This window comes from Myxocyprinus asiaticus, chromosome 1 (assembly GCF_019703515.2).
Source record: "Myxocyprinus asiaticus isolate MX2 ecotype Aquarium Trade chromosome 1, UBuf_Myxa_2, whole genome shotgun sequence".
Taxonomy (NCBI): domain Eukaryota; kingdom Metazoa; phylum Chordata; class Actinopteri; order Cypriniformes; family Catostomidae; genus Myxocyprinus; species Myxocyprinus asiaticus.
In genome coordinates, this window is record NC_059344.1 from 48,923,053 (window position 1) to 48,944,265 (window position 21,213).

Here is a 21,213-nt window from a genome sequence, read left to right on the forward strand (position 1 = left end):
AACATCAGTTCTGAACTTAAGGAAGCTTAGGGAATAAAATGTACTGACTAAATAAAGATCTGAAATAAGATCTAGCACACAGCAAACAGCCGTATAAACAAACTTTTTCAAGCTTACTGGTAAGCACAGTTTGTTCTCATTCCGATTTTGTCTCAGTACTATTAATAGGGATAGCGCACCCAAAAAAAGAAACTTTTGTCATCATTTACTCACCCTCATATTGTTCCAAACCTGTATGGCTAACTTTCTTCCTTGGAACACATAAGCAGATGTTAAGCAGTACCATTTACTTGCATTGAATCTTTTTCCCATACAAAGAAAGTGAATTGTGACTAAGGCTAACAGTCTGCCTAACATCTACTTTTGTGCTCCAGAAAGAGAGAAAGCCATAAAGGTTTGGAATGACGACAGAATTTTCATTTTGTGCTATATCTTTAAAAGGCAAAAAAAAAAAAAAAAAAAAAAAAAAATGAAAGTTAAACTTGGCTAAAGTAATTGGAGGTAGAGGGAGAGCAATAGCCGGTTTAGAGATGGGCCTCTGAAAGTTTATTGGAATTCCACAGCTGAAGGAGATTAGCATGCTTTTATCATGTTCTTCCTCTCACTTCTGTCCAACATGTTATTACTAGGCTACCTGTGTTTTAAAATCCATTAGCACGAGTGCTGTATCACACAGGTAATGAAAGGCTTGCCAGGGCATCTCTCCACATATTTGAGGTATGTTACACGCATTGCTGAATTTGAACCAGATTGTTCTCACCACCTTTAGACCCAACACACACCAGCACTGTACAATATCTAACGTTGTAATCTCTTGGTTTTCACAACAGCAGACAGCAGAGGACAGTTGATCAAAGAAGATGGGATTTAATATAGATGCACTGGAATTTGATTCCATTGCTTTCAGCAAAGAAAACATTCTCCACTCAAAGTGATTATTACACATTTTTATAACACATGAACAATGCAGTCAATATGAATTGGCTAAAGGACTATTTACCTCAATTTAAAATGTAAGTTCACACAAAAGTGACAATTTTGTCATCATTTACTCATGTCATTCTGTGGAACACAAGAGAAAATCAGAAAATGTTGACCTTGCTCTTTCCCATACAATAACAAAAGTGAATGGGGTCTGAAGCTGTCCCTTACTTTAAGCCTAACACCTCCTTTTCTGTTCTTTGGAGGAAAACAACAACACAAGGGTGATTAAATAATTACAGATATGTCCTTTTTTTAAGGGAACTATCCCTTTAACTTTTCATTTCAAGGATTTCATACAAGCAAATTGAATCCTCACTGGTTTATTTACTTTATGGTGCTTTGTGAGTGTTTTTTTTTTTTTTAATTTTATTTCTGCATTACATGTACTCATTTCGTGCAAAGTAACTCTTTCAAATACTTTCTCAGCATCCATGTACTTTTAAATGCAACTACATTGGTCAGAAATGTCTTACTGCCGCCATCTAGTGGTTAAGCATGAAAAAGACATGAAGTGAACTTGAAAATGGGCCACAGCAGAAAGTTGGTCAAACAAAAGAGAAAACTCACTGTAGATGTCTGATAGACAGTGAAGGGGTTTATTTGTTTATATTAAATCAAAAGGAAAGCACTATAATATACTTCACAAACCAAACACCTTGTGGTGTAGTAAAATTGTAATATCTGAAGATTTTTAATATGGCATATTAAAAAAAAAAAGTGTAACACTAGTGGAAAAGAAAATATTCTTTAAATAATATAACTGTACAGTGACCAAAAAAAAAAAAAAGACAAACTAAAAAAAAAAAAAAAAAAAAAATTCCTCCTAAAAACAGAAAATCTGTTATGAGACTATATTTATGAAAAAGGAGCAACAAACATTTTTTGCCTTTAGAACACAGGGCCTAAAAAAAAACAAAAACAAAAAAACAATCACAGTCCACTCAAAGGGACAATGAGTGGTCAAAGATTAGCAAGAATAAGGCAGGAGAAGACGAGAAGTCCTAGAAGAGGGAGAGAGTGAGGGATGGGAACAGACTCGTTCTTGTATGCAGTACTCTGGTACTCTTCTGTTGTATGGGGCTCCCACAAGCCCTCATATACCCATAAGACACACCACTGCTTTTCTACAGAACTAATGAGGACCGTTTCACTCCATCCCTGAAAACATGATACCACTGTTCATATTCATGAAAAACTACAAAGTTAACTGGAAAGAGAGATATCAGGCTGAGAAACGATAAAAGGAAGTTAGTTGTATCAAGAGATGCACACTTTTTTTAGCAGAAACAGGATGCAGCAAAACATGGTCTAGAACCCAAAGCTTACAGCTACATCATAACCCTTTAGATCGTGTTCTTGTTAAAACAGATGTTGATAATAAATCTTAAAAATAATGTTACTAAAAAATAACTTAAAAAAAAAAAAAAAACTGCAGCTGCAAGCATATCATTTTGCTTGTGGAGAAAATGCCTGTGATAACCTTTTGTACACTTGGGGCCAGATTTATCAAAGCGTAAAGGTTTTTGTAAATCTAGCCTCCATCTCAGCTTCTGTCATTCACCCTTTTTTCTTGCCTCCCTCCCTTGGACCACACTGAACAATGAGAAAATAAAAAAAGGAAGAATTTTATATCAAAACATCTTCACTGGTTCATTAATTTGTTTGGCAAATCACTAAAATTAAGGGTGAAACATTCTGAATAAACCAAGCCAAAGTGCTTTTTCTATGATAACCTGGATGAATGAAGAGAAAAAACAAAAAAACAAAAGTGGACATGGCACACAAATAACATTGCTATTGCTTTCTATTACCAAATCTAGAACCCAAACTTAGGAATAGAAAACAACTCAGTTAACAGAAGAAGAGTGCTTTTAAGATCATCAGAACTCCGTTATAAAAGATTCCCGTTTTGGATCTGGCAGTCTGAAGGCAGCCCTGGAAACTCAGCATAGAACCACTTCTGACATGGTGGGGAAAAAATACATTCCTGAGCTATATTCAAACATTTTTCTTCATCTTAAAATATTTGGTCATTTAAATCCAGTCATTCACAAAATACACCGCACACAATGCAAAATGTGCCAGGAAGGCAAAAGCCTTCTAAACAAGTAACATCTTAGCCAAAATAAAAACTTCTTAAAAGCCTAGACCAATTTTGTTCAGAAGATCAGTGCAAAACGCAACAAGAGCAATAACAATTTTACGTGTTCCATGTCCACAAATTAGACTTGGTTTTAAAATTCTGCACTGTTTTAAAACTCCTGACAAGAATCAAAGCTGCAGAGAAAGAGGGCCCATGCTTAACAACATCAAAAAAATAGCATCGCAAGAAACATTCACAAAAGTAGACGTCCACAACAAAAGTTCAAAAGGGAAAAAACATGAACAGATTAACAAATACAATTGACATTTTAAGCTGCATTACAAGTCTGTATAAAATCTGAATTAAGCACAAAGATATAGTAAATATACAAGTAAAATAGTTCCTTTTATGGTCTAGATTGTTCCAGTCATCTGAGACAGTCCTGTGCTAAAGTTCTGCATAGCCAATGCTTCTTTTTCCTCACTGTGGACTAGACCAATATCAGTAAGATAAAAAGGATTTCTTTTTATAATTATTCCAAAATCGTAAAAATTTCAGCGCCTACTCGCATATGTAATTCTTTGTAAACGGTTTGCCCTTTTTCTGTTTCAAAAATACATTCTCGTCAGACAGAAAATTATGAGGCATATATATATATATATATATATATATATATATATATATATATATATATATATATATATATATATTTTTATCTGTGGCAAAAATCTCATCTTTTTATACAAAAACAAATAAGTAAAGAATTTTCAAAATAATGCTCTATACACATCTAGATGCCTCTTCTCTTTATAGTAAGTATGACTGTGCTTAGGAGAGGTGTAATTCAATGAATTCTCTTCTTCTATCATTTGAATGAGGGGACTGGCCACATTCAGGGTATCTGAAGGGACAGACTGATTTTTCACAGCCTTAAGGTTACACAAGTGGCTTTGGCTCACCTGAAGGCCAGCAAGATGACCACCGATTGGCCAGTGTACCTGTTACACAGCATTATTAAGCAATTAGCTAAGCTCATGCTATAAACAACAACATGCACTGCAGGCTGCAGTACCAGAGGCTATTGGTAAGTAGAGATGGTTGTTCTGCCTCAAGTAGCGTGAGCCAGGCAATTTAGCAGAGCGGCTCACACCAAGCATGTTCTGATCCTGGTACTCAAACAGAGGTCGGTGAGGGTGGAAAGGGCAAAGCTCAGCCCATCCTGCTGGTGTCTCATGTCACAGCATTTGGTGTATCAATATGGACTGGTATTAGGCCAGCTGTCAACTCCTTCTGTTCCATAACACGTCATATTGTCGTCTTCGCACTGTCTCCACACTCACAGCCTAAAGAAAGGATTGTCCTGGGAGGCTTCCCATCCTTTTCGAAAGTGTCATTGAAAGCTGGTGTGACCTTCTGATAACATCCAAAAGCAAATGTGTAAAACAAGCACATTCATTTTGTTTTGGTTACATGGCTTTAAATAAGACTAGCAATGCAAGGGCCCAAACCAGCCATTACTCTTAGAATGGTGGTATCCGTTTGGCATTGCTATGGCTTCAGTGTTCTGATTGTCACTCTGCACAATTAATAGATTACAAAGCAGGTTCATGTCCGTGGGTTAATGTGTCCAAGCTTGCATGTTTGTTTCTTTTTCTTCACAGGTCAGAGCACGTTTGAAGCACCCAGATTCGTTTCACACATCTGATGAGTGATGAACGGTATCTCGGGAGGCAGATGGAACATGCCGGGAGAAAACGGCCACTGAGAGACACCGTCTGGGTGAGTCATGCAAATTTGATGTTTCACATTAAATCAACATGTAGTGTTTATGCATGCGCTTGGCATTTAAGAAAACGTATTACATTTCAAGACATTTTGTATAGAACATGTGAGTGCTATAGGTTCTGTGCTGTATGCTTCATGAACTTGGACTTCGTATGTACGTGCGTCTACATGCATGTGGTTTTTTTTAAAGTCTGTCGCTGCGGAAGCTGTCCTCTACTGAGGGGTCAGGCAGGACCATATCGGGGTCACTGAGCATGCTCAGTCCATCCAAGCTGAGTGGCTCAATACGAAGTTCGTCCTCCAGTGGGAAAACTCTGTCTGAGTCTAAACACTCTGGCACTGCAGATAACACACTGCTGATGTCCTTAGACAGGTTGGGATTGGAGTCATCTAAGACAAAGAGAGACCTGGTGATTCCAGTGAACTAGTGGGCTATCATAACAGGGTTCCCACTCTTTTCAAGGACATTTTATGTGCCACTCGGTTGTAACATTTAAGCAAAAACACATAAGAGTTCATTAAAATTGTGGTTATTGGAGGGTTACTTTTTCAAAATTCCATATTCAGCAGTTTAATTACAGCAAATTTCATCATTAAAATGGTGTCTAATCAAAATAATTTGTCAAAACTTTAATCAAATGAAAAGAGAATTATATTCATTCAATTTTTCAACATAACATTGCATTATTTTTATCAAATAAAGTACTTTTCTACAAAATCCTCACAGCACAATCCGAAACAACACAAGATATTTTTGCTGCACAACAGAACATCATAGATGTGAGATATTGCTTTAATACATTATTATATTATTTAATTGCATTTAACATGAACCCCCCCAGTTCATGTATCCATTTAAATCTAGCTTTTATCTCTGCATTTCTGTGTTTTTGACGGTAGTTTCTCACCTCTGGATAAGCAGTTTGCTACATGGCACAGTGCGATTATTAAACCCCAAAAAGTTGTGATTTCATTAAAAGAAATATACAGTTTGTATGTGCTGCACGCTTCAGAGTGCTCTGTTCACTGTAATCTACCACACAAACACACACACACACACACCCAGAGCACACGTAATGCTCCTAATGATGTGTTTTCAGCGTACGAGCGGCCCGCTTCACACAATCTATTTTAAACACGCAGCACATGCAGATTATACATTTATTTAATTAATTAGCAGACTTTTGCTGTTTAATAATCACACTTTGTTCATATCGAGATTTTAATTTGATTAATTGTGCATTCAAACATTCATTTTAGTCCCAAGTATGTCAAATTCCATGACAATACACATTTTATAGCTAATGCAATTTTTATAACTAGATTCAGTGATTCCATTTGTGTTTTCGCATCGCTGAGATCATAGGGCCCTATATGTGATAATGGCTGTATAAGCAGACTCCGATCGTTGAATTATTGAAAAAATCTGCGGTTCATCATTGTTATTTAAAATGTACAACTCAAATGGTTTTATAGTTAACAACACTACTGCAGTAATGGAAAAGAAAATGCACTATATCAATACTTGTAACAAAAACCACACCGTTTTATTATATTAAAATATTTTCCAGGACAAATAATTATTTTCCAGGACATTCAGGTATTTTTCTCATTTTCCATGACATTTCCATGCCTGGAAAATTGCATTGGAAAATTCCAGGTTTTCCAGGATTTCCAGGACTCGTGGGAATCCTGTTATAAACAATACTTTAAACTTTTAAGACACAAGAGTAGTTAAAAATGGACCATAATATATATCTGGTATTATATTTCATTATTAAAATATTCATAAGCTAATGCTATTAAGTTTATTTATATATTTATTTTTTTAGTCCAAAGATTATTTAATTACCGATGTTCAAAAAGGCATAAATACAACGATTAAATATAAATCCTGCAAATCGGTTATCAGACATGCAAACAAAAATAATCGGGATATGGATTTTAGTTGATCTCTAATATTTTGTCTGAGACAGTTGGATACAGTGTTCAAGAGGAAATGCCTACAAGTGACCAACAGCACAGAGACATTGCAACATCCTGTGATTTAAAGGAATGTTTCGGGTTCACCCCTCGTTTAAGTAGAGCCACAAGACATAAACGTTATACATGTTAACATGATTTCAGTGGGACAAAATTACTTTCACTATCATTGTAATGCTATGTTCAATATTGCAACTTAGTTGCCATGACAACGAAACCTTGTAAGCCTGGTTTTGGATCTAACCCATTTACCTTACTGTAACCACAATTTTCAAAAAAATTTTTTTTAAATAAACGAGGGGCGAGTTGAAATTATTTTTGTGGTAATTCAACATTATGCTACAAATGTTGTTGATTGAGCTAAACTTGTATTGAACCCTGAACATTCCTTTAACCATGGTCTGTGTGAATGCACCTTAAGACTCATTTTAAGAATCAGGGACTGAAACATTTGGGGGGGGAAGTCTCATAACGACTACACAACTGCCCTCTTTCAGATCATCTGTACCTGTAAGGATAATGTTGGGCACTCCTCCTCCACAATTAGAGTAGAGCATGTTGGACCTCATCTGAAGATGGTCTTGCAGGTTGCCATGGCTACCGCTCAAGCCCATGAGGGCCGCTTGGGAGAAGTAGAGGTTGGAGGAAGGGTCAAATCCACCTGCCACTGAGCTCATGGCATTCTCCAACATATTATACTGATCCTGCTGTTTAAACATACACACAAAACACATGGCGCACCAAAGACCAAAAATGAACAATTAAAGAACCAGAAACAAAGAATTCTGAGTGCATTGCAGAATAGGATCTTATATATTTACCTGATAGGACGAACACTTGGACTGACGTCCAGAGAACTGTGCTTCCATGAAGGGATCGTTAAAGAATGTTCCCATGCTGTTGTGCTTTGAGAACAAAAAAGCAAGAGGGAGTTGTTCTAAATACGATAAACACTACATTTGCCTCAATATATAAAAGCAAGTCATAGCATTATTTACATTACATAGCACATGTACATAAAATAGACATTTGAGCCAAGGAACTCCTGGTACTTTAGCTTTAATACCGTTTTTATTTCACAACCTAATTCAATGTTGCCCTGATCAGCTAAGAATAACCACCCTCTGGCACACACAACTGTAAACGTATAGCATAATGAACATTATAGCTTTCCCCCCTACAGCCCTGTTTCTTCTAATAGTTGGTTTCAATGAGAACTCACAGCACTGGAATTAAAGTCAAGTTGGACATTGTGCAGAGGGGACACAGGCTGGTGCTGTTGTTGTTGTTGTTGTTGTTGTTGCTGGCTGCCTTGAGGCTGTCTTTGCTGCACTACTGGATGCTGGGAACTCTGCTGCATAGACAGATGGGACTGGGGAGGTGGTTGCTGCTGCTGCAGGGGCTGCTGGGTTTGCTGGTAAAGGGGGTATGGTGGTGGCGGCTCCATTGGCAAGTTGCTGGTGTCTAAGGCAACCCCCTAAAGAAAGCAGGGAAGTTTTCAAAATAAGTAAAAGTTCATTTAAAATGAAAGATTTTTTCCATAGAACAAAGGAGGAGATGTTAGGCAATGTGAAAGTGTCCCAGTCACTATTCACATTCATTGAACAGAAAAGATGCGGTGGAAAAAGTGAATGGTGACTAAGGCTGTCAGTCCCCTAACATTCTGTCTAACATCTCCTTTAAGCCTTGCTTACACTTTCGCCTGGCACCAGAGCGTGTCTTGTGCACGCAGCTCTCGACAGCCAGAGACATTTACCGTATACATGACGCACACCGCGTTTGCACTCTTCTCCAAAAAACAGATGGCAGTGCAGAGAAAATATCTGCTAATCCAACAAGAAAAAGCAGGGAAGAAGTGCTTTGCTGAACCTGCTTTACTGATTTACCTGGCCAGGTTTTATAATAATAGTTCATGTTCCATAATCATATGCAAGAGGTGAACAAAACAAAAACACATAAAAACCAGTAGTAGGCTATTTTACACTGACTGTCTGTGGCTAAACTCAAACACTTAAAGGGTTAGTTCACTCAAAAATGAAAATGCTCTCATTATCTACTCACCCTCATGCCATCCCAGATGTGTATGACTTTCTTTTGTAGAACACAAACGAAGATTTTTAAAAGAATATCTCAGATCTGTAGGTCTATACAATGCAAGTGAATGTTGACTCATCTCTTTGAAACTTTGGAGCTCCAAAAAGTACATAAAGGCAGCATAAAAGTAATCAATAAGACTCCAGTGGTTATATCCATAACTTCTGAAGCGATATGATAGGTGTGTGTAAGAGACCGATTGATATTTAAGTCTTTTTTACTATAAATCTTCACTTACACTTACACATTATTCTTCTTTTGTTTTGGCAATTCACATTCTTTGTGCATATCACCACCTACTGGTTGGGGCTGTCCAAATGTGGAGATTTATTAAAAAAAAAGGACTTTATAATATTTTACAATCATATTGCTTCAGAAGATATGGATTTAACCAATGGAGTCGTATGGATTACTTTTATGTTGGCTTTGTGATTTTTGGAGATTCAAAGGTCTGGTCACAATTCACTTGAATTGTATAGACCTACAAAGCTGAGATATTCTTCTAAAATTCTTTGTGTTCTGCTGAAGAAAAAGTCATACACATCTGGGATAGCATGACGGTGAGTAAATGATGAGAGAATTTTCATTTTAGGGTGAACTATCCCTTTAAGTGTATTGTTAAGATAATAGTTTTATATTTTACAGCCATAAAGATTACTTTTACATTTTAAATAATTGTTTGAACACAAAATTACAATTAACATGTTAGTAAATACAATTACAAGTTATTTATTACAATTACATGTTAGAACAATGTTTTTATTTTACACTGTATAAAATAAACAAGAGCTATTCAGTTATATATTAATGAAACCAAACTTATTGCTAGACATTTTTATTTAGTGTACAAAAATAGTTGTTAAATAGGCTTACTTGTCTTTCTAAACAAAAACTGAGAAGCTGCAACAGGTAATTTCACTGAGAAAATATTGTCCTTTTAACATTATTTGCAGTAGTTTTACACGAAACGAAGCCTTGAAGGCAACAGCCACGATTACTAACTGAACCTTTGCGAACAAGCGACTGCGTTAAGTATAAACCAGACTTTAGTGTTCCATGGAAAACAGGAAGTCATAAAGGTGACACAACATACAGTAAGGATGAGTAAATGATGAGTTTGAGTATACTATCCCTTTAACTGCAAGCTCCTCTAAAGTATACAGCAGAACACTGTCCTTGACATGTTTTTCAGAACGATGAACCAGGTGCCACATTTCAACTAAACAGTTCATACAACCTTTCCAAGAAGCCAGCGATCTTTAATTTCCTGACACCTCTGTAGAATGTACCACTGCAGAATGCGACATTGGTTGAGAGGATTTAACGAGCTCCTTCTTACCTGTGTAATCGGAGATAGAGAGGGAGACATGGTTGGGGAGAGCTGCTTGCTCAGGCTTCGCCGCTGATCACCCCCTGGTGAGAGCGTCAAAGGACTAATGGGGGCTGGCCGCCTCCTGGGTGAACTCGCCATGCCCGTCGGAGGGGGGTTGGAGAGTGAGGAGAGACGCAGAGACGTGTGGATGGATGGATTGCTGAGAGATGAGGGCAGCTGAGAGTTGTTGAGGGACACCTGGATGGAAGGGTTGCTTAGAGAGGATGACAGCCCTGGAGAACAACAAACATAACATAATCAGCTTCGGACCACCATGAGGTCACAAGTTCTCCTCAAACTGCTGTAGTGAAACAAACAGCCAAAAAAAACTGGCTGCATACAGGGAGATTCCTGACCTGATGTCCAATCCTTAGAAAAGACACTGAGCAATTGTTTACGGGTTACTGGACCAGTGAGTGAGAGAGAAAAGGGCTGTATATGAGCAGCCAATTCAGAGGTTAAAGGTCGCTTGTGTCTCTGGGGATCAGCCAATCAGCGAGGAGCACAACCGAAATGGGCAGCAGAAACATCCCAGCACACCCTGTTCCCAGACTTGAGACCAAATGGAAAGAATAAAGCTCAAGAGAATGGAAGTCAAAGAGAGCGATCAGATGGTGGATGGACTTAAAAAGGGGGCAAGAGGAGGAGAGCAGTGGACTTATGCATGGATGTGGCCCTTTTGAAAACACGTGGTATTCATTCCACAGAAAGCGCCTACAGTGTAAGCCTACAGTGCGCCATTAAACAAAGAGGACAGTGTTCAGCCAGGCTCTTCTGAAGCCATGAGATGATTTACACAGCCTCCTTGAATAATGATTTAGTCACAAACAGAGCCAGGACACAGTGCACAGTAGATTAGCAGGTCTTTGGTTTGTTTAGATGGTATGTGAAAAAGAGTCTTGTCCCAAAAAAAAAAAAAAAAAAAAAAACGTACATATTAATGCGTCTAAAGGAGTGTTTAAGTTGCATATAGTTAAACCAATGACCTTGTGAGTTTCCAATGCCCAGGTGCATCATAGCTGCAGGGAGGTTGCCAGTGCTGCTGCCTCCGCTCAGGTTGGGAAATCCAGCCTCATCGGGGTCCAGCGGAGTGGGGAGTGGAGAGGGGAAATGCAGGTTACTGAGATCAGGCAAAGACCCACCAGTGTTTAACGTGCCCTGGTAGTGAGACAGACCCGCATTCTGCTCTGGAGAGGGGAATATACTGTAGAGAAATCAAAACGGACAATTTCAGTACAGGGAAATTCCAGGATTACGGACGTGACATTTGCGGTGAATACGTGAAAGTTAACTTTTTATATACAGTATCATGGTCTATTCGAATACCTCATTCTGATTAACTGGAATGTGTGCTGCTGCACAGGTAGCTCCAGTTCATTTTAACCACCATTTAATATTAATGTGCCTACTCTGCTGTCCTCCATAATGAGACATTTCAAGAGTTTTATGCCTCTGCATAAACTACCTCTGCACGTGAGTGTGACTCTCAGAGCCGGGATTAACCTTCACATCTCAAAACACAACATCAAGTTGCAATGCTGTCTTTAAATTAATTATTAAGTGATACAGGAAAAACGGAAAAGACACAGATGTTCATTAGCACTGTGTTACCGAGTCCAACCTGGAGAAAATTAGATCTGCATCTTCACTTTCCCTTACACACCCATAAGGCTTATAAGGAAATTAGGGTTTGGTATTCAGCATTTGCTTTGCACGTAGGGAGAGAAGGAAATGGGGACCTATTCAAAGGCATCTTTCACTGTCCGGCAAGACAATTTTGAATTGTAATTTCATAAATATCATCTAATATTGCTGCACTGCTCAGCACACACTCGTTAGAGGGTGCCGTTTGCTCACTCATTGCTGACTGATGCTTTCAACGCAGACGACTTAAAACGCAGCATTTGTGGTTTAGGAATAGCGCAAGGCCATAGGGACACCATGCCGATGTCTCAGAGTTCAAAGTGTGCAGGTATCAATGCATTTTGGATGGTTTCCCCTAACCATGCAAGTGCCACTTTTACAACAGTCACATCCATAACAGAGAGATGTCACGTCTGTAAGGGCATTTTATTTTAGGAGTGCCATCCTTCCAATATTTTGTGGCTATTATTATTTCTGGATTGTGCATTTAAATTCACAGTTTGAGTTTTGCAGAATGTTTGGTCTTCAAAAAACATTTTACCAATAATTCGTACAGCTTATTTAATTCATTCAAATAAATATAATAAAATAATATAATCTTATCCAAATGCTTTAACCCTGTGTCTGCTTTAGAAAGGGCAGAACTCAGGATCTCACGACCCCTAGATTAGGTTAACCATTATTTTTATTCTACCAGTCAAAATTTGCACTACAAAAATCAATGACAGTTTTTACTAATCAATGCTGGCAAGCAACCATGGTGCAAGTGAGATAATCCACAACTAGGTGTATTTATCGATTTGAACGCACTTCACAAAGGCAAACTCCGCTGTTTAGGGTGGTTTTTTGCCTCCATGTCATGCCTTAAAATTGTTTAATGCATTACTTGCCATGGCTTATCCCTTCCGTTTAAGGTATTAATTGCCAGTAAATCGAACCATTTGAAGTATAATCATAGACCCCTGAAGAGAGAGTCCAGACATCAGAAAATGTTCAGTCTAGACAAATTTTGTTTTCCAATTTAGACTGGGAAATGAACTTGCCTCACAGACGTAACAAAAATGGACACAAGCTTTTTGGAAGACTACACACTTTGTAAAAATCCAGTGAATTGAAATGCAGAAATAATAATAGCCACAAAATGTAGATAGGTTGGCACACCAAAGAACATGTAATTTTTCATTTCTATTCATTGTCGTTTTCACATAAATTGGAAAAAAAACAGCATTATGGGCATTACATCTCTTTGTCATGGATGAAGACACCTCTTAGACATCAGTATGGTTGAAATAAGACCGAAATTGCCATATGGTCTTGCACAATTACTAAACCGCAAAAAGCTGCATTTTAAAATGTAGTCTGGATACTGCATTTGACCGCTTTAGTCAGTGCTGCATGAATGAGCAGTGCCCTCTAGTGGGTGTGCGGCACACACTGAGCAGCGCTGCAATATTAGATGAGGTTTATCATAGTACAATTCAAATTGCAGAGTTTATTAAAAAATGATCCCTTCCCAAATGTTGATGCAGGAAACTTGAAAAACATCACAGAACAAAGCAACAGTTAGCGATCTATCAGAATCATCAAGGAAAAAGAACAAGTGGTAGATAGTTGATTTTTTCATTGATATCCATACGATTAGATATGAAGTATCCATAACCATCATATCCATAACGCATTATGAGTGTTTCAAAAAAGAAGGGAGGCCATTTCTTCATCATACTTAACACTGACATAAGCTAGCGACGTCATAAATGTGGCTCTTATGATTTCAAAAAGAAGTGCTGTTATGGCAAAGTATATATATTTCTTAGACATTTCCTTGTTTTTTTGGAAAATGATTATTGTTAACAAAGTGAAAATAGGGGGCCTGAGTAGCTCAGCAAGTAAAGACGCTGACTACTACCCCTGGAGTCGCAAGTTCAAATCCAGGGCATGCTGAGTGACTCCAGTCAGGCTTCCTAAGCAACCAATTGGCCCAGTTACTAGGGTGGGTAGAGTCATGTTGGGTTAACCTACTCGTGGTTGCTATAATGTGGTTCTCGCTCTCGGTGGGGCACGTAGTGAGTTGTGCGTGGATGCCGCGGAGAATAGTGCGAGCCTCCACGTACGATAGGTCTCTGCAATAATGCGCTCAACAAGCCACATGATAAGATGCACGGATTGACGGTCTCGGACGTGGAGGCAGCTGAGATTCATCCTCTGCCACCCGGATTGAGGTGAGTCACTAAGCCACCACGAGGAATTGAGCATGTCAAATTGGGGAGAAAAGGGGAGAAGAAAAAAAAAGTGAAAATAAAGAGTCATTTGATCCCTCTTTTGCAACCATGAAATATGGCTGTTTGAAAATGTTGTTTTAGAAATTTAGAAATCTAATAAGAGGTGAATAAACAATGCAATTTCCTTAAAGATTTCATTATAGTACAAAAAGAAAAAAAAATATAGACCTAAATTAACAGTTTAAAAAGGGGTTTTGTTCCTTTGTTTTAAACTTTCTTTTTTCAAGGTGTCTCTGACATTTTCATGGAATTGCCCTACACAAAAATGTAGAGATCCCTAAATATCTAATAACTAATATCATAAGCAAACAGTGTCTTGTCAGGAGTTGTAGAAATACACAATACAAAAACTCAAATGCACGCACACTAATTTCACTTACTTGATTCCAGGCACTTCACAGGACTTTGGCCGGGAGGTCAGAGACTGTACCTGCAACCAGGTAACGTGTATTAAATGTGTTAAATATGCCACACTTACAAAAGATACATTTATCAACCTGTTTTCTATAAAATATGAATTAGTAATGTTGCCTAGTCAGATAAAATAGCATAATACACATTTCAATAACACTTTTTTGTTGTTGTTATCAACAGTACAAAGATCCTAAATCATGCAGGGCAATATTAAATATGACTTCCTAATCTAAAATGACTGCAATAAATGTTCATACACTGGAAAATCTCATTCAAACAACTTAACGAATTCAACAAAAGACAAACAAAACTAAAATTGACATTTCTGGGTGAAAAGTTAAACAAATAAATACATAATTTCATTACATCATCACTTTGAGCCATTTGGTCCAACTGCCCTTACCTTTTTGGCCTCCCATAACTGTTTGGGCAGTGGCTTATTCACACCAAGCAGATTCTCCTCATTAGGGACAGCAGGAAATGAGAACACTGCAGAACATTTTTTAGTCTTCATTATAAAATATAGATAACTTCTGTTGCCATTTATATCCACTCACATTCATGCATAACTCATACTGCTCATCAACAGACAGCTCAAAAATAATAAAAAGTAATCAAGACAAAAATAAATAATACCAAAAAATAAAATACGTTTTTTTTTTTTTATTACTCTACTGGCACCTGTGGCTTGCCACAGAAAGAGCAAGATTTATTAAGGTTAAAGGCTGGAAGAAAACTATGTATGTCCCTGTGTCTGAGTGAAACTGCCAGCATGGGACACTAACTATTTTGCAACAGCCCACTACACTAAACCACAGCAAAGAAGAAGAGATGTGGGATTAGAAAAGATGCTGTCATTAATGAGGTACTTGCTCTTATAAAGAATATTCTGAGCGGCATATCCTACATATTGCGTATGTAGAGTTTTTGCATCTTCTTTTAGTGGGCTGAACCCTTGACAGAGGGTCATTAGACACGTCAACACACAACCTCATACATGCAAACACATACACTTACCATCTCCAGTATTCTCACCATCTGCTTCATTCATGCTTGCTGCACAACAAACAAAGAGAGAAAGATAAAGAACAATTATATTAAAGAACAGCCAATTTTGCATTCACAAATGTCATTTATTTTTACATTCTTCTTAAGAAAAAAGGCCACATCCACACTAATCCGTTTTTGTTTGAAAACTGTTTTCATTTTCTTAACGTCAGTATTGTCCAATTTAAGCAGTAATGGAGAGCTTTTTTGAAACCCTCTGTTTCCATGGAGGAAATCGCCGTTTTATTGTGGATGAGAAGCGTAAATGTAGCAAACAATGCAATTTCAAATGAAAACATATTAGTGTTGACGTGGCCTAAGAAGGTTCTTAGAATACATTATAAAAAATGTTTAACAGTATTCTTGACATGGTCATTTAATATTCTTAAAAAGCATTTTTGAGAACGCAAAATATTAACTTTTTTAAAATTGGACAATAAGAAGAAAATAATAGTCAAAACAGAAATTTATTGTTTCATGAATCTGGCCCCAGGAAAGTGGAGACAGGAAAGTATTTGAAGCAAAGGGGGGAACGATGGGACACTATTGTGCCCGTGGCATGTGCTACTGTTGTTCTACGGCTCTGCAAAATGTGTTATTTCTGTCAGAATATTAGCATATATACTGTATATCGAACCACTTTTGACAAAACGGACAATATGTTAGCAAGAGCCACTCAACATACATTAACATTTTGATTGCAAGCTTTTAGATGCACAAGAAGCTGAAATGAAGCAAGCAAGGTAGATTTCCTTGTTTATTCATATTTCTCTAAAAGACAGCTCTTAACGCCTTGAAGTTATGAAGTTGGCAGTTCAATTTTCAGATTTTTCAGTTAGCACAGCACAACCATTTGATTCTACGAAGTGAGTCTCTAGAGAGTACACGCTCACTCCACCCCTTAAAAATTCATGGGACAAACTCATAAAGGGGATTAGAAAATGGCCTTTTAGTATGTTCTGTCTCTTTAAGAAAACCTCTCTGATAGCTACTGTTTGAGGAAAGAGAGGGAAAAAACAGCAACTACAAGCGCAAAGTGAATCAATGGAGAGGCATTGTTTTGCACGCATCACAGAAATCCTGTGGAAAACAAGCATCCTTTCTGCTTCCTCTGGCAACACTGGCCCAGCATCACTGCAGCATGGGCCCAAAGCCAGATCGACCAGCCCCAGAGCTTCAGCAAAACTGCCCGTCTCAGACGTCCAACTGCGACGCACAATGAGTCAAACAAAAAGTACGGAGACACCTCATTTCCCCCTCACAGAGACCAGCTGAGAGTCTCATAAAATGGCTTAACTGGGACGGAAAGACAACTAGAAAAAAAAGTTGGCCTGAGTCCATAGCTTTGTGTGATCTTGTCAACTTAAAATAAAAATAATAAAAAATACAGCAGCTCACGGAGTTGTGGAGTCAGAATGTAAAGTCCATTATTTATGATTGTTCTAGAACAATCCATAAAGAAGAGCATTAGAAACTGCAGTTCTCATGTCAGATTCAGAAGGGTCAGAGTCAAGCATGTGCGTCATATCCTGAAATTGGCACACATTGCGATACAGTCTTACTGCATTCAGGAGCTCCACGCATGAATGGCACTGTTGCATCACACAGCCAAGTTGGCTAGCAGGTTTAGGATGAGACTACTGTGATAGTGGAATTGAGACAAATTTCTGTCCCAAGTGAGAGGCTGGCTTGTATTTGTTCAAATTACGTGAGCCTGACTGCACACCTCCGTAAAGTGTCAACTGCATAACTGAGTAAAGTACAGATGCGCTGCCTGTCAGATATTAAATCTTTGTTGTCTGTCATCAAGTGCAGCTATTTCTAATCAGTTTGAAGTATCGGTTAAATATGCTGTTTACTTCTGTTAACAATTGAATGTCATAGCTGCACAACATCTTTACCAAGTATCCAGTTTAAACCTACTGACAGAGTGATTTATTACATAAAAGGTACCAGTGCTGCTAAATCAGCCTTTAAGCTTTGAAATCAATTAATGGGAGAGAATGATAAACTGAAAGACTGCAGAAGAGTGAAAGAACAACAAATGTGATTTTTAAGTGAGTGTGTCTACAGGAATAGTTTAACCAAAAATGAAGAATAATGTACCACAAAAGCATGATAAAAACAGTCCATAAGACTTGTGTGCTGCAGTATATTCCTAGTCTTCTGCAGACATGTTTTCTGCGAGGAACAATCCATCATTCAAAGTTGTTATTAACTGCTATCCTATCCTTCCGTCTTAGCTCTCATTCAATAATGAAGAAGCAGGTCATCTACAGTAAATAATCACAAACTCTGAGACTGGCGTTTCTCAGTGTGGGCAGAGACTCCATGAGGCGTGAGAGCGACTTAAACTGTCCTGTAAAGTCACTCACAGACATGCTTGGAATACAGAGCAAGTTGTGTTGACTATTTTTGAGGTGCTTTTTTGTGGTTGACAACCCGTGGTTACTTTATGCTTTCACTTTATGGAGAAGAACAGTGTAAACATTCTTCAGAATTTTTCCTTTTGTGTTTCATGGAAGAAAGCTAGTCATACAAATTTGGAACGCCATGACAATGAGCAAATGATGACAGAATTTTCATTTTTGGTATTTATTTTGGAAAGATAGAGAGCGCAGCTTTAGCAAGGTATGGTCAGTGCTGTCAGTTCTCAATTTCACCATCACACACTTTCCTTGATTTAATGAATGTTTAAAGATTTGCACTGCTAGCACAGAATTTTCAGAACAACACATCCCACCCGATGACATAATCCTATAATCTTAAAGACATTATCACTGCAGCACACACTCAACTAGCAGAGGCAAACAGGAACTCTAGTTCTGGTTGTTTTGGGGGTACGGGTAAGATCAAAACATCTGTACTAGGGATGTACCGATACCACTTTTTCTCTTCCGATCCGATTCCGATATCAGAAATCTCAGTATCAGCCGATACCGATCCCGATCCGATACCAGTGTTGTTTTTTTGCATAATCAGTTTAGAATATCTTTACATTATTGTGTGGAACTAATTGGGTGTACTCTTTAATATGTAAAGAAATACAAACCTTTAACTACACATTATTTCAATATAAATGTATAGCTTATTAAGAAAAACTTTGTTAACTAGTCTACTGGATAATGTAGCAGCACAATTAACAGTAATTCCAGCATAAGTCATCAGTAGAAATTTTTTCAACTTGTATCTGGACTTTAAAGGATTCAGATCTCTTTTTTTGTTTAGTTTTGTTGAATCATCTGTTCAATAAACTCTGCTACTGAGTTCATATCTCTGCCTCCGTGACACCTTTAAACCCTCACGCTTTTATTTTGACATTCTGAACTCTCCAGGAAGTCCTGTATGTGTCTGTTTGTAGTAAAGTTCACAGTAGTTTAATTCGCTTCTTTTTCAAATTCTGGTAAAAATGCTCCTCCGGTGCCGTTCTATATGCATATAAGTGAACCAAACTATTGAGCATCTACATCTGAGATGCTGTTCTTGAGTAGCGCTCAAATATTGTGCACTGCTCTGAAGGCCAAAAATAGGTGCGTGTGTGTGTGTAAACAGAGCAGCGCCATTCAATAACGCGCTGGAGCTGTGCATGCATTTTATATACGTACTTATAAAACACAGCCTTTTGTGATTCACAGAGCTATCGCACATCTTCAAGTGGCTTTGAATAAAATGCACGAGTCATATGAACTACTTCAGTGGTGTTTTAATGGTTCTTTTATGTCATTTTTTGAGCTTCACAGTAACGAACATGACTAACACACAGTATCGGATTTGGATCGGGCTCGTCGGACCAATAACCGATCCGTTTAAAAACGTCAGTATCGGAGCAGATACCGATCCAGGTATCGGATCGGTGCATCCCTAATCTGTACAGCTCATGTTTCTGTATTTTGTGACCTAGACCACTAGTGTCTTTATAAGAGCTTTATACATCAATGAAAAACAGCAGTACAGGAAACATCCCTGAAACAAAAAGGCATTTTGAGCATACCATCTAAAATGCCTGTGTTTGTAACCAAGACAACAAAGTAAACAAACTGACAGCGGTGTCGTGCAAACACACTGCACTAAGCATGTAATGGGTTACAATTAAGTCTTAAAATTTAGTGCTATAAATCATTGATTTATCATTCATGATTGTTATGGTGCAATCCAGCTCACCCCTTACATTTCGACAACATTATGCCATACACTATACAGACCATTTCAAAGAACACTTGTGGGCTTGGGATGTGACGCCAAGTGATGAACATTTAAAACACCAGCAGGAGGCTCTTCGTTCATAGGTCACGTTCACACAGCAGCAGAATACAGTTGTCAGTCCTGTATTTGTGTGCTTAATATGGTTACGTTCACACACAGGTCGGTTATTTACGAGAGTGACAACTGCATTGTATGACTGAACTGACACCTGCAAGTTTTCAGAAAACACAACCTCTTTTAGACAAACCCGCACTTTGTGAACAGAACCGTACTGTACAACTAGTTATTAGTCATATCATATGACATGAAAGCCACGGTACACTTTACATGTGTGTCTCTTGTTAATCATGAGGGGTTTCAGTAATTCACGGAGACAGAGATACAAACTGCATGTCATCCGAAGATCCAGCCGCTGTTTTCCAACGGAGCTGCTTGCGGAAGTGAGCCGCAAGACACAAATGCTGGTTAAAAAAGCTTGGTTAAAAAGCATTCAAAGACACTGTCGGTTAATTATGATCTGATAGGTGAACTCAAGCCTCAATTGGACTTGTTAATTAAATAACGCAAAGTCAATTGTGAGAAGACATGCCCGTGTTATGGATGTTGCCATCTTTGATATTTACTTTAGTTACTGTCACTATGGTGACAGCAGTTAGAATACGGCCTGACTTCAGTTGTTCGTTCATACAGACAATATTCAAGTCACTATTCTAAGATGCTGTATTAACAGGACATTTCAAGACTCACACCTGTAAGCAAACTTGGCTGTCAATCCCAAAAATTGACCGTGTGAATGTGGCCATAGTGACCTGTGGCAGCAAAGTCATAAAATGTCGACATTTAAATTTGGACCAGGTTGTTCGGTGGCTGGACGCCTGGTACTAAATCAAATTAGTGTTTAGATTTCTGAAAAACAAAAAAATTGGATGCCTGGATGGCAGCAGTGAAGTGAGATGGCTAGATACGTACTAACAATTGTAAGACATATACAGTGCATTCATAAAGTATTCAGACCCCTTAATTTTCACATTTTGTTATGTTGCAGCCTTATGCTAAAATGCTTTTAAAAGAAATTCACATCTACACTCCATACCCCATAATGATTAAGCAAAAACCAGATATTTGCTAACTTTACAAATTTAATAAGAAAAAAATGAAATATCACACTGACAAGTATTCAGACCCTTTGCTATGACACTTGAAATTAAGCTCAGGTGCATCCCATTTCTCTGGATCATGTTTGAGATGTTTCTACCCTTTGATTGGAGTCCACCTGTGGCAAATTCAATTGATTTGGCATAATTTGGAAAGGCACACACCAGTCT

The 21,213-nt window shown here is 38.0% G+C and overlaps 1 protein-coding gene across 3 annotated transcripts in view; it reads right to left on the bottom strand.

Moving 5' to 3' along the window:
- Window positions 1-455: 455 nt before the first annotated feature.
- LOC127447230 (CREB-regulated transcription coactivator 3-like) overlaps window positions 456-21,213 on the bottom strand; it is a 66,045-nt gene continuing 45,287 nt past the window's right edge. For 2 of the 3 annotated variants that reach the window (XM_051708955.1, XM_051708936.1), the window contains 9 exons: window positions 15,656-15,694; window positions 15,042-15,127; window positions 14,605-14,654; window positions 11,288-11,505; window positions 10,269-10,534; window positions 8,058-8,312; window positions 7,657-7,740; window positions 7,344-7,542; window positions 456-5,242 (listed from right to left, as the gene is read on the bottom strand). In XM_051708955.1, coding sequence (XP_051564915.1) covers window positions 5,037-5,242; window positions 7,344-7,542; window positions 7,657-7,740; window positions 8,058-8,312; window positions 10,269-10,534; window positions 11,288-11,505; window positions 14,605-14,654; window positions 15,042-15,127; window positions 15,656-15,694 — 1,403 coding nt within the window. In that variant the 3' untranslated portion in view covers window positions 456-5,036. The remainder of the gene's footprint in view (window positions 5,243-7,343; window positions 7,543-7,656; window positions 7,741-8,057; window positions 8,313-10,268; window positions 10,535-11,287; window positions 11,506-14,604; window positions 14,655-15,041; window positions 15,128-15,655; window positions 15,695-21,213) is intronic. The other variant, XM_051708947.1, reaches the window with a different exon arrangement.